General features: G+C 44.1%; 1 protein-coding gene across 3 annotated transcripts in view; it reads left to right on the top strand.

The window, feature by feature from the left end:
• CDKAL1 (CDK5 regulatory subunit associated protein 1 like 1) overlaps positions 1–14,193 on the top strand; it is a 774,423-nt gene that overhangs the window by 451,284 nt on the left and 308,946 nt on the right. The window contains exon 13 of one of the 3 annotated variants that reach the window (XM_054018030.1): positions 9,953–10,267. The exons of the other annotated variants lie outside the window; for them this stretch is intronic. Coding sequence (XP_053874005.1) covers positions 9,953–10,252 — 300 coding nt within the window. The 3' untranslated portion in view covers positions 10,253–10,267. Of the gene's footprint in view, positions 1–9,952; positions 10,268–14,193 lie in introns of those variants that run through there. 3 annotated transcript variants of the gene reach the window in all.

Genomic DNA, 14,193 nt, shown 5'->3' with positions numbered 1-14,193 from the left:
TGTTGTAATCTTCAGCAACTCTGAGTTATATATTCTTTCATCTCTTTCTGGAAATGCAGGATAAACTATCAACTGGAGCAGGAATAGTTTATGCTAATGTCTTGCCTTTTATATTCACAATGCCTCTAGGTAGCAGCTAATGGCCCTCCTTGCGGTGTCAAGAATGCACAGGCATTTCGTTTTTCATTCCTTGTCCAGAGCACCTTATAATTACATATCTTTCTCAATTGAGAGAAGAGACTATTATCTAACCAGGGACTTCCACCCCTTTCCCATTTTTTTACTGTACACATAATCTTATTGTTAATGAACTGACTTTAGTATGTTCACATAGAAACAAGTAGCACATGAACCTATTATAGCAAAAAAAAAAAATTATATACAGTACATCATATCTCCGATCTAATCTCATAAGCTAATTCTTTCTCAGGAAGTTCATATGCTATTAGCTATGCTGCGTATAGGTTTCTTTCAGCAGTATTTCTTCTTATAAAGAATTTTTGGGCACATTATTTAACTAGGGGCACCAAACCAGTGACTAACAATGATATTACGTAACAATTGCCAACCTTCTGTTATTGCTCAGTATTGGCTATGTTGGCTGTTAGTTTTAGCATTGCTGTTTGCAATCTGCTCCCCGCCTGTGCACTGTGTTTCAAGACAACCTCATGGTCCTAATCAAGTGGTATCTATGGTGGCAACATATTTGCCCTGTCAAATCCTTTAAGTTCACTCTTTTCCAGAGGACCACCTTTCCTCCAGGCACAGTCCATGAAGTAGGCATAGTAATGTTAACACTTCGTTATTTGGTGGAGGTGGTAAATTTGATAACCTTTTTTGGAGGAAAATCTGAGATGGGAAAAATCTCATTTGGGCTTGACATAATAGAGTATTCAATCAATTCTACTTGGAATCTTTTTTCCACATAAAAATGATATGTTATCATTGAAATCCATACTGGCACTGATCTTCTGTGTCCAAAAGGGCAGGTGACATTAATCCACTACTTTTTATGATCAGAATAGGGTGACCAGACAGCAAGTGTGAAAAATCAGGACAGGTGGTGTGTGTGTGTGGGGGGGGGGGGGTGTAATAGAAACCTATATAAGAAAAAGACCCAAAAATCGGGACTGTCCCTATAAAATCAGGACATCTGGTCACCCTAGATCAGAACAGGCAGAGAGGCTGTAGTTCTTCCTTATTCTGTTGGAAAACTACCAGCCTTGGAAGGTCAAATATATCTAAATGACTCCATCACCTCACAACCATTAATTTTTCTTCACAAAACACTTGTGAGGCAGGGAAGTGTTGTTATTCCCAGTTTACAGAACTGAAGCATTGTAAGACTGAGTTGCCCAGTGTCACAGAAGGCAGAGCCAGAAATTAAATCCAGAGCTCCTGAGTTCCAGTTCAGTGCCTTAACCATAAGAGAACATCCCTCCTCCCACATCCTCTAACAAAAAGCTAGTTATTTATTATTGTATTTTATTATTTTTGTTGAAGAAGTACCAACTGAGATCTAGGCACCATACAAACACTGAGGCAATTATTTTATGTATATCTTCACACATCCTTTTGATTCCCAGAGGTTTACAGAAGATTAGTCAAAATATGGCACAAAAATCCCTATTGATAGTGTGACTTTCAGTCCTTGTTGGCAATCCCCCTGTTTTGCCTGAAAGAATCTCTGACTATGCTGACCATCTGTGATTGGAAACCTAGAAAGAAAACCATTACATTGATATACTGAAGAGGTACCTGGTAGAAATTCATACTTATAGGTACATTTTAAAGTGGGTTTAAAATAGGGCATAAATTCCTGTTTTTCCTAAAAGCTAGTGGTCTATCAATGAGAAATTTTACACATGCACTTTGCATTTTCTATGTAGCTTTTCTATGGATTCTCTATATAATTTTTTAATAAATCATTGAAATTGGTCTCTGATTGAAATTTGGCCTTGTCACTGACAACATAAGGAGTCACTAATTGTTATGGGGCATCTTAGCTATATTCCCTCTGGGAACAAGGTGAGGGAATGGCCATCTTTGCTAAGGCTCAATTGGCCTTACTTCCATTAAGAATCATAGGAGATGGCAGCCATTTTGAGATGTCAGGTTTTCATGTAATTCTCTGTAGAAAAACATCATTCATCAGCCCCTGCTGAAGAAGAAATTTTCAGTTATGAAGAATAACAGTGCAAAAAAAAAAAAAAAAAAACTAGTAAGCCTAAAGGTATGTTTTCAAAACATGTGTACCAGTTCTAGTCAAAGAGACTCTGGATGGGGAAACTCAGGTGTGGGGCGTGTGCCAGTGAGCATGCACAAAGCCACCTAAGTCCTGACGCTCCTGAGCTGCGTGGAGCTCATTGGTGGGATTCTCAAACTAATGCCCCAATCCCCCTCCACCTATTTCACCACCACCACCACCACCTTCTCTGTTTTTTGTGGGAAAGGGCTGGCCTGACTAGGCATCTAACTCCAGTAAAGGATTCATGGTTGTGAATTCCAAGTGGTGATACGCACCTCCCTTTGGCCTGGATTAGATGTCTATATCCCTTTGAAGGGTGGGGCTTGTGACCCACTCCTCTCCTCAGTATTTCCTGTTGACTAGCCTAGGTGTTTACCTCTTCTGCGTGCTGGCTTTCGTGGATCCCTTAACTCTCCCCATGCATTGTATAGGAAGCCTGGACACCTAACTTGGGGATGTGAATCCCACTGGGTGGTAGAGTGCCGAAAGTTAGGCATTGCAGGGTTGAGCTTAAGTCCCCTTTGTGGATCTAGCCCCTTGTGACTAAAACAGGATTTGTCATGATACATAGAGGGGTATTGCTGTAATATACAGCTCTGTACATCTATATTCTCTCTAATGGTAAAACTTGCCAGCTCCAAATATTAGAAAGGATAAAGTAAATTTTACTTGCTGATAATTAAAGTTCTTTTGCTCAAATCCCATACATAAGTATGCATTCATGTAACCCTAATATTCCCACTTAGAACTGAACTGGGGTTGCAGAAGGCTTCTGTCTCAGTGCAAAAAGCTGCCTATGCAGTGTTTATGGTTAATTTTTAAATTTATTAAAACAACTCCAGGGTACTCACAGCTCAGCATGCAACCAAAGATACTGACTTGTGTGATAAAGTCAAAGAAGTTAGTTACCTGTGGGTAACCTCAGTCTGCAGTTAAAATATTATTATTGAACTCTATCCAAGCTTTCAAAAGGTAGTTATTTTAAAGCCAGTACCAGCTTCAGGTCATATCACTTTCGTTTGTTTGACCAGGTGCTGAAGTGAAAAACTTGTGTTTGTTGTGGAGACAGTTAAGCTGGTGTGTTGTAAAGTCAGTTTTATTCTATCTGCAAGCAATGAATGGTCTGGCTCTTAAAGTTGCTGAGAGCTCAGTTTAGGTTGAATCTGTGGAATGAGTTAAATTCCACAGTCGCAGCTGGACTTTGCGGAGTCAGACCCATAGGAAGGGAGAAGAATATTTTGACTCTGGCTTGCAGCCATACCTTTTGAAATTCTTGCAGTAGTGTAGTTCAGAGCAACAGGCAGAATGTGAGTCTCTGACTTCTAAAGAGTGTGGGTTGTGACTGTCCTGCTGGAAAAGCAAGTCAGAGTTCAAAGCCGGAGTAGAAATACACCTGGGAAACCCAGGCTGGCGCTGTACCCCTTTGAATTCAACTTTGTTCTTACAGCAGCAGTCTTCAGAGCACTGGCCAGAATGAAAATTACTGACTTCGTATTAATTTTACACAAAATGTGGTTTAAAGGTTTTAGCTTCCCAAAGAAAATGTACAGTTGCGGATTTAGACTGAGCTGTACTGTCAGTAATAGAACACAGCAAAATAAAACAGTTGTGGAAAATACACAACAACTTTGTTTCTTGTTGTTTTTTAAACTTCCCTGGAGTGCCAAAACCATTCATCTGTACTACATGTAACATTACTGACGTAATTGCCAATGTAACCGTTGGTTTTAGCAGCGCAATTATTGTCCCATAAGAATGAAAAAGAAACAAAACCAGGAACTTAACTTATCCTTTGACAATTCTTTTGTACATGCCACTACAGTTCTGTTGTATGCTTCTGCCACACCTCCTTCCCCTTTGTCATAGGGTATACAAGTTACTGAAATGGATCAAAGGAAGAGATATCCAAACAGGAGTTTATAAGAAGAGGCCTACATTATTATTCCAAATATCTTATCTAACTTTCATTCATTTCAATTTGCAAGATTATAGTGATATTTTTCAAACTAAAGTTATGCCTGAGACAGATGTACAACTAGAAAAGGAGTTGAAGGGGGCAGGGAGTTCCTAAAAGATGTAATACTGGAGGCTCAACATCAAGCTATTCTGACGCAGAGGAAAGATAAGAAGAGCCACAGGCGGCCAATGAGGCTGCACAAAATGTTTTTTACTGTCTAAAAAACCAAAAGTGATACATACAGGAAATTGAAGGAGGGGCATATCACCAAGGAAGTATACATGGGAACAGTGCAAGCGTGTAGGGACAAAATCAGGAAATCCAAGACAAAGAATGATTTACAGCTGGCAAGGAATGTTAGAGACAACAAGAAGGGGTTCTTCAAATACATCAGACAAAAAACAAAGATCAAGGAAGGTGTGAGTCCACTGCTCAATGGAGAAGGTGAGCTGCTAATGGAAGATGATAGGAAGGCAGAGCTGTTCAATGCCTACTTTGCTTCAATCTTCTCACAAAAATTACATGTGACCAGATGACTAGCAAAGTTACTACAGACAATAAAGTGGAAAGGATGCAGATAAGGCTAAATAAAGAACACGTCAGAGCTCTTCTGAGCAATTCGAATGAATTCAAATCAGTGGGGCCGGATGCTATTCATCCCAGGGTACTGAAGGAATTAGCTGAATAAATCTTGAAGCTACTGGCAATAATATTACTAACTCATAGGTAACAGGAGAGGTTCCAGAAGACTGGAGAAGGGCTAATGTAGGGCCTGTCTTTAAAAGAGGGGGAGAGGAGGAGCTGGGGCACTATAGACCAGTCAGCCTGACTTTGATGCCTGGGAATCTACTGGAACAACATATAAAGAATTCAGTTTGCAAGTACCTGGAGGATGGGGTAATCATTAGCAGCCAGCATGGATTTATTAAGAACAAATCATACCAAACCAGCTTGATTTCCTTCTTTGACAGGGTAACTGGTTTGGTGGATAGGAGGAATACGGTGGACATAATATACCTGGACTTTAGCAAGGCTTTTGACACAGTCCCACATGACATTCTGATAGGTGAACTGGAGAAATGTGGGCTTGGTGGAACTGCCATTAAGTAGATACATACTTTTTTAAAGAACCACAAATAACGAGTAACTATTAATGGAATGATGTCAGAGTTGAGAGACGTCTCAAATGGGGTTCAACAAGGACCTGTACAGTGTTGTTTAACATCTTTATTAATGACCTGGATGTAGAAATAGAGAGCATGCTGATCAAAGTTTCAGATGACACAAGGCTGGGTGTGGGGGCAGGCAGGTTGCCTACACTTTGGAGGATAGAGCTAAAATTCGGAGAGATTTTGATAAATTGGAGAACTGGGTTAGAGACAACAACATGAAATTCAACAAAGACAAATGTAAGGTGCTACACTTAGGAAGGAAAAACCAAATGCACAAATACAGAATGGGGAATAACTGTCTTGGCAATAGCATTTCTGAGAAGGTTCTGGGAGTTGTGGTGGATCACAGCCTCAACATGAGTCAGCAATACGATCTGTTGCAAAAAAAGCAAATGCAATTTTAAGTTGCATTAACAGGCATAGCATGCAAGTCACGGGAGGTAATAGTACCGCTCTACTCAGCTCTGGTTAGGCCTCTGCTTGGAGAACTGTGTCTAATTTTGGTCACCAGTGTATAGAAAGGATGTAAACTGGAAAGGATCCAGAGGCGAGCAACAAAGATGATCAAAGGGATGGAATGCAAGCCATCTGAGCAAAGGCTGAAGGAACTGGGAATGTTTAGTTTGGAAAAGAGGAGATTGAGGGGGGACATGATAGCAATCTTCAAATACTTGAAAGGATGCCATAAAAAAGATGGAGAAAAGTTGTTCTCTTTTGCTACAGAGGGCAGAACAAGAGGCAATGGGTTCAAACTACAACACAGCAGATTTAGATTAAATCTCAGGAAAAACTTCCTAACTAAAAAAACAGTAGGACAATGGAACAGACCGCCTAGCGGGGATGTGGAAGCTCCTTCACTGGAGGTTTTCAAAAGGAGGGTGGATCGCCATCTGTCTTGGATGGTTTAGACACAACAAATCCTGCATCTTGGGCAGGGGGTTAGACTAGATGACACTTATGGTCCCTTCTGACCCTATGATTTAAATAAAATAGGGGGGAGGGGTAAGCTCTGAACTTGTTATGAGCTACACACACAAATACATATCACAGTGCCTGCATGGAGTCCCTTTGAAGTAAATACAATGAGGTCATTGCTGGATTGAGGCTTTAAGGGAGACATCGACAAGACAGTATAAAGTTGAGGGTTGTGTGTTCCTCTCATCCCACAGTGGTTGTACTTATGGCCTTGTGTATGTCAGGCCTTGTCTACACTACGAGAGTAGTTCGATTTTACTTAAATCGAATTTTTGGAATCGATATTGCAAAGTCGAACGTGTGTATCCACACTAAGGACAGTAATTCGACTTTGTGAGTCCACACTAACGGGGAAAGCGTCGACATTGGAAGTGGTGCACTGTGGTCAGCTATCCCACAGTTCCCGGAGTCCCCGCTGCCCATTGGAATTCTGGGTGGAGCCGCAAATGCCTTCTGGGTAAAAAAAAGGTGTCCAGGGTGCTTTTGGGTAACTGTCGTCATCCGTCCATCACTCCCGCCCTCCCTCCCTGAAAGCGCCGGCGGGAAATCAGTTCGCGCACTTTTCTAGTCAGTGACAGCGCGGACGCCACAGCACTGCGAGCATGGAGCCTGCTGCAACCATCACTGCAGTTGTGGCCGCTCTCAACGCCTCGCAACTTATCATACACCTTTCCCTGAGGCAGATGCAGAAAAGTCAGGCGAGGAGGCTACGTCAACGCGGTGATGGCCTGAAGTCTGAGAGTAGCACAGACCTCTCAGAAAGCAGGGGACCCAGCGCCGAGAACATCACGGTGGCAATGGGTCATGTTGATGCCGTCGAAAGGAGATTCTGGGCACGGGAAACAAGCACTGAGTGGTGGGACCGCATAGTGCTGCAGGTCTGGGATGAATCCCAGTGGCTGCGAAACTTTCGCATGCGGAAGGGAACTTTCCTGGAACTTTGTGAGTTGCTGTCCCCTGCCCTGAAGCGCAATGACACCCGGATGCGAGCAGCCCTGACTGTCCAGAAGCGAGTGGCCATAGCCCTGTGGAAGCTTGCAACGCCAGACAGCTACCGGTCAGTCGCGAACCAGTTTGGGGTGGGCAAATCTACCGTGGGGGTTGTTGTGATGCAAGTAGCCAAGGCAATCGTTGATGTACTGCTGCCAAAGGTAGTCACCCTGGGAAACGTGGAGGCGATCATAGATGGCTTCGCAGCGATGGGATTCCCAAACTGCGGTGGGGCCATAGATGGAACTCACATCCCTATCCTGGCACCGGAACACCAGGCCAGCCAGTACATTAACAGAAAGGGCTACTTTTCCATGGTGCTGCAAGCACTGGTGGACCACAGGGGACGTTTTACCAACATCTACGTGGGATGGCCGGGCAAGGTTCATGACGCTCGTGTTTTCAGGAACTCTGGTCTGTTTAGACGGCTGCAGCAAGGTATTTACTTCCCGGACCACAAAATAACTCTTGGGGATGTGGAGATGCCTATAGTCATCCTCGGGGACCCAGCCTACCCGCTAATGCCCTGGCTCATGAAGCCCTATACTGGCGCCCTGGACACTGAAAAAGAACTCTTCAACTACCGGCTGAGCAAGTGCAGAATGGTGGTGGAGTGTGCTTTTGGCCGTCTCAAGGGGAGATGGAGAAGCTTACTGACTCGCTGTGATCTCAGCGAAACCAATATCCCCATTGTTATTGCAGCTTGCTGTGTGCTCCACAATCTCTGTGAGAGCAAGGGGGAGACCTTTATGGCGGGGTGGGAGGTTGAGGAAAATAGCCTGGCTGCTGATTACTCACAGCCAGACAGCCGGGCGATTAGAAGAGACCAGCGGGAAGCGCTGTGCATCCGGGAGGCTTTGAAAGCAAAGTTCCTGAGTGAGCAGGGTAACCTGTGACTTTAAAGTTTGTGTATTGAGAAGCTAAACCTGCCCCCATTTCTTTGCCCAGTTAATGTTGACTATCCTATCCAGTTACATACCCCCTTCACCCCACTTCCAACACACATTTCAAAATAAAAATAGTTCTACTTTGTTAAAGCACACCGTTTTCTTTAATACTGTATTCGCGGGAATTTTTTAAAACTGGGACGCAGACTGTGGTGCGGAGCGGGTGTACTGTAGTGGCGCGAATGCAGCTTCTAAACTCAAGGATTGACAGGCTCCGCTGCGGTGGGATGGTTGTTTCAACGGAGCCTGTCACCCCTCCTGATAGGGACTGTGTGTATGGGGGGGTCTATGTGACTTTGTGGCAGGGGGAGGACGGTTACAGATCCCCTGCTGTGTGGCTCTGTGATCCTGCCTAAGGACCGCCGCTTAAGATCTGTAACTGCCCTCCCCTGCCACAAAGTCACAGAGCATCCCACCCCCCACCACATAACATGAAAACAACCTCCCAGACTAACCAGGGTAACTAGTCACTGCATCACTGCACTATGTATGTGCCCTGCTGCTGTGCCTGCCCCCGACTATATACCCTGCCAAAGGTGACTGTCCTGTCGAATTACCAACCCCCTATCCCCCCCTCCTGCAAAAGAACATGATGGAAACAGTAGTTAACAGAAACGTATTTTTTATTATCAACCAAACATGGAACTGGGAAAGTGAAACTTGGACGGGGGCTTGTGTCAGGCGGGAAGGAAAGAACTTGTCAAATTTTGGGGAATGAGAGCCTTCTGCTGCTCGAGCTCTCTGCAGGGGTGGAGTGAGAGTTAGCAGGGACTCTGCCGCCTCTCCTTCTGTGCACTTTGGGTGAGGGGAGTATGGGACTTGGTGGCGGGGGAGGGCGGTTAGAGATGGACTGCAGCGGGGCTCTGTCCTCCTGCCTCCGTTCCTGCAGAACATCCACAAGGCGCCGGAGCGTGTCCGTTTGCTCCCTCATTAGTCCAAGCAGGGTTTGAGTCGCCTGCTGGTCTTCCTGACGCCACCTCTCCTCCCGATCCATGTTGGCTTGGTGCATTCGGGTCAAGTTCTCCCGCCACTGGGTCTGCTGTGCTGCCTGGGCTCTGGAGCAGGCTATAAGCTCCGAGAACATGTCCTCCCGTGTCCTCTTCTTCTTATGCCTAATCCGCGCTAGCCTCTGGGAGTGTGATGACAGGCTAGGTTGTGAGACAGTCGCAGATGGGGCTGTGGGAATGGGAAAAAGGGAGTGAATTCCTCAGAAAGATAAATGTAGTTGTGAACAAAGAACATAGTCTTTCTCTGTTAACAAGACCATGCACAGCACCTCTCACATGCGCACTCAGCACAAGGTCGAATTCTCGGCCTTCGCATTCAGTGCCTGGGGTCTTCTACAGCACATTTGAGAAGCCTCTCAGGAGAACGGAATTTCTGTTGCAGGCAGACATGGTAAGCCGTAGACTTGTGGCAGCTTAAAACTTTAATATTAGCAATGGCCTCATTTCACATTGAAATCAATGTCAGTCCCTGCTGCCAGCAATTCGGCAAGCAGGAAGTCTGCTCCTGTCCCACACCCTCGCGGCTGTCCCCGGGAACGATCCCTTTCGGCTGCCCCTCTCCCGCCTCCACCGCGTGGCTGCAAACCAGCGGTTACAGTTCTGTAAAGGAACGGCAAAGCAGTCCCAACACTAACATTCCTCTACCTCATTCAAAGCAGGTCATCATGAGCGACATCACCCTCATGAGGATCTCTGACAGCGAGAAAGAGAGAATGCTCCGGGAAAGCCTGCAAAGACCAGGGCCGTATGCCGCCATGCTGTGCAGAGCAATGATTCCAGAGTACTTGATAGTCTCGTGGCGTGGCAACGTGTCCTACTACGGAGGACCCAATAAGGCCGCTCTCCCCAAGAACCTAATGCAGCGGATTTCCAATTACCTCCAGGAGAGCTTCCTCGAGATGTCACAGGAGGATTTCTGCTCCATCCCCGGACATATAGACCGCATTTTACTGTAGCTGCTGTAGCAGTGACTAACCAGTAGAGCGGCTTGGGCAGGACAATCATGCAAAACCGGACATTGCTAGATTTTTTTTCAATAGTTGCACTGCCCATGACTGAACCGTTAAGCTAATCAAACTAATCATGAGAAACCCATTTTTTAAATTGTTAATATTCCTGTTCTGTTACAAATAAATGTTTAGATTTTTACAACACTTACTGGCTGATCCTTCCCCAGATTCTGTGTCCGGGGTAACGGCTGGGGAGGGTTGGTAGGGGATCTCTGTAAGGGTGATGAAGAGATCCTGGCTGTCGGGGAAATCAGCGTTGTGAGCGCTGTCGACTGCCTCGTCCTCCTCATCTCCTTCCTCATCTTCCCCGTCCGCTAACATGTCCGAGGATCCAGCCGTGGACACTATCCCATCCTCAGAGTCCACGGTCACTGGTGGGGTAGTGGTGGCGGCCGCACCGAGGATGGAATGCAGTGCCTCGTAGAAACGGGATGTCTGGGGATGGGATCCGGAGCGTCCGTTTGCCTCTTTGGTCTTCTGGTAGCCTTGTCTCAGCTCCTTGATTTTCACGCGGCACTGCGTTACATCCCGGCTGTATCCTCTCTCTGCCATGTCTTTAGAGATCTTCTCGTAGATCTTTGCATTCCGTCTTTTGGATCGCAGCTCGGAAAGCACGGACTCATCGCCCCACACAGCGATGAGATCCAAGACTTCCCGATCAGTCCATGCTGGGGCCCTCTTTCTATTCTGAGATTGCACGGCCATCACTGCTGGAGAGCTCTGCATCGTTGCCAGTGCTGCTGAGCTCGCCACGATGTCCAGACAGGAAATGAGATTCAAACTGGCCAGACAGGAAAAGGAATTCAAATTCAAATTTTCCCGGGGCTTTTCCTGTGTGGCAGTTCAGAGCATCCGAGCTCGTACTGCTGTCCAGAGCGTCAACAGAGTGGTGCACTGTGGGATAGCTCCCGGAGCTATTAGCGTCGATTTCCATCCACACCTAGCGTAATTCGACATGGCCATGTCGAATTTAGCGCTACTCCCCTCATCGGGGAGGAGTACAGAAGTCGAATTAAAGAGACCTCTATGTCGAACTAAATACCTTTGCGGTGTGGACGGGTGCAGGGTTAATTCGATGTAACGGCGCTAACTTCGACATAAACGCCTAGTGTAGACCAGGCCTCAGTGTGTTCAGATATGGGTGGGGGTTCAGTCCATACCATAATAAAGAGATTTGAGTCCAGGTGTTAAACTTGGATCTCGATTGAGATTATGAAACCTCCCACCCTTACACAAGAAAGACATGGGTTTCATTTGGCCCATCTCTGTCTTTTACTCACTTTAATTACAGATAACAGACTACGTAGTAAACAGGACAGTTTCAGACTGCTAAATTAATGAAGCAAATATCTTCTCTATTAGTTTTTTTATTATTATTATTGGTCTTATGTTTGATGTAAGGCATTAGTCTGATCAGAACTGGTTCATTGATAAGACTCAGCAGCACTTTGTAGACTGGTTACAAACTACAGAAGGTTTGGGAGTATTGTCCTTAACGTAATTTCTGAAATCAGATGTGTGCATTAGAACAGTAAAACCTGTTTGTTTAGGCTTTGGCACTGCTGGAATTCCCATGATAAACCTGAAATACGCTTGCAACTCAAAACAGGCCGTGAAATAAGTTTTCACTCAGGTCTAATATTAATAATGTTGCTCAGATTGGTAAAGATGTACTAATTTAATACCTGGCTTCCTTGAGATTTGGAATTTTTAATTGAGGTTGAGTATGTTGGTTCTGTCTCTATCTATACTGTTACTGATCGTCATTCCTTTAGATACAGTATGAATAGAATGCACCGATTCTTGAATATATTTCTAAAAAGTTAAAACCTTGATAAATTTTAGGCAGAAAAATCCCAAGAATAATTGATCAGGATCTGTAAAAAGGGATATTCCCTGTATTTTAACTGATGATTATTTCCTCATGAACACCAGACAGTGAAATCGCCAGTGCCAGAAGTCTTCTTATAGTTCCTGCAATGCACTGTACTTTTTTAAACACTGCAGAACTCTGGATTTAACTCAGGTTTAATTTTTGCTTAACAGATCAATTTTGAAGTGCAGTATTTGCTTTTGGATTTGGTTTTATTTATTTTTTTATATCTCATGGAAGAGAACGAATGTATACCATTTACGTATCATGTTACTGGTCTGGTCGTCGGCAAGGCCTCCTTTTGGAAGAAAAGGATGACACTAACGCAGCCTGAAGTGGGCTTTGAATGACACCACCTGCACTTTAACTGTCTTTAGAGCTCCAAGTGCACCCCCTTCAGAGCCATCACAGTTGTTCAGGTCACTGGGTGATTTGGAACTCATATCTTCCACTGTTTTGGTTGCTGAACATGCATGTCAAGTCAACATGCTAAAAATCCATGTGGAATTTGGAATTGCTGAAAAACTGGAAGTAGAGAGAGGACTGAATAATAGAGCAGATCATTTGAGATAAAACAGCAAGACTAGGCAATCCCTTAGGCACAAGGCTTTTTTTCTTTTTCCGTGGCTCTCTGAAACCTGGCAAACATGGATATTAGCTATTGCCTTCCTCCTTCTTTGGTGTCATATTATACCCCCTTAAACCCTCTTTCTCCTCCATGGTGACTACTGTTGTGCCAATCCTTCGTCTGTTCAGGATGACAGAAAGCATCCAAGTCCACTGTCTGACAGCTGAACAGATCAATTTGGGGGCGCACCATGAAGAGAGCAAAAGAGAGTATTGTAGCCAAATTCATCCTGGGCTTGGATACTCTGTATACCAGCTAACTGCTTAATGAACACAACAATATTTAGTTTACTATTCATTATAGTCCCATACAGGTATACATCCTAATATGGTAGATTGGTAGTCTGAAGAGCAGTTGCTTTATCTGTTACCCAGATGTCAGGCTAATCTGCGATTGTCCTGACACACACAAAAAAACCCTCATACTAGTCAAATACTTTTCACTCAACGAAACACTAAATGAGACAAGTTTTCTGTTTGGTTACAGCATCATGCTTGGAAAATGCCCTCTTCCAGCAGCCTGTGGTATTCTATCTGCTTTTCGTATTGAATTCATTTGAAAAAATAATAATAATCCCATGTACATCGGGTATATTACACAAAAAGAAGCACAAAAAATGCCATGCTAGATCAAACCCATGAGTTACCATTTTTTAATCCAAAAACCACAGAATTATGTTTAGCGCATGCTAGTATTTGTGGATTCAGATTAGACTAAATGGATTTTTAAAGACATTCGATTTTTTTTCATCCCCTCCCTTCCCCGCATGGTGTCACTACAGGGCAGAGTTAAGGTTTTTTTACACCTTAACATATTTGGATTTTTTTTTAAGTATAATCTTAATATTGAATTTCCTGTGTTTGCAGTGCTTGGTTTTGGGATAATTGCAACATCCCTGACTGTAGTTTATTCTAAATTACTGATATGTATTCTCAGCCTTAACTTCATTTTAACATACTTTTTGTCTGAGAAAGTCCTTGGTTTTGTTTTAATTAAAAAGTTAGATATATGAACTAAACTAAACAAGAAACTTAAAGGGAGTGCTACCGTATTTCTAATGATTTGAAACGATAAAGTATCAACCTTAAATCATTTTTTAAAATTGTAACTGTCATGGTCAGATTCACCAGTATAGTCTGGTTACTTGCTCCCACTCTGGAGCAGCACAAAACAGCCAGAATATATCATCTAGTTAAACTGAGTTTACTACTGCTTTTCCCTCAGAACATGATCGAGCAGCTGGAATGTCCACCACAGTATCCCCCTCTCTCCTGTTCTTCAAAGTCCCTCTGCCTCTTGTCCCTCCCTAAATTTCCCATCCACATATGCTCCAAATTCCCCCTGCCTCTTGCTCCTACCTCTGGTTATCCTGGGTCCACACACTTA

This window comes from Malaclemys terrapin, chromosome 2, assembly GCF_027887155.1.
Source record: "Malaclemys terrapin pileata isolate rMalTer1 chromosome 2, rMalTer1.hap1, whole genome shotgun sequence".
Lineage (NCBI taxonomy): Eukaryota > Metazoa > Chordata > Testudines > Emydidae > Malaclemys > Malaclemys terrapin.
The sequence above is the reverse complement of the archived record's forward strand: the minus strand, read 5'-3'. Positions and strand labels throughout refer to the sequence as shown.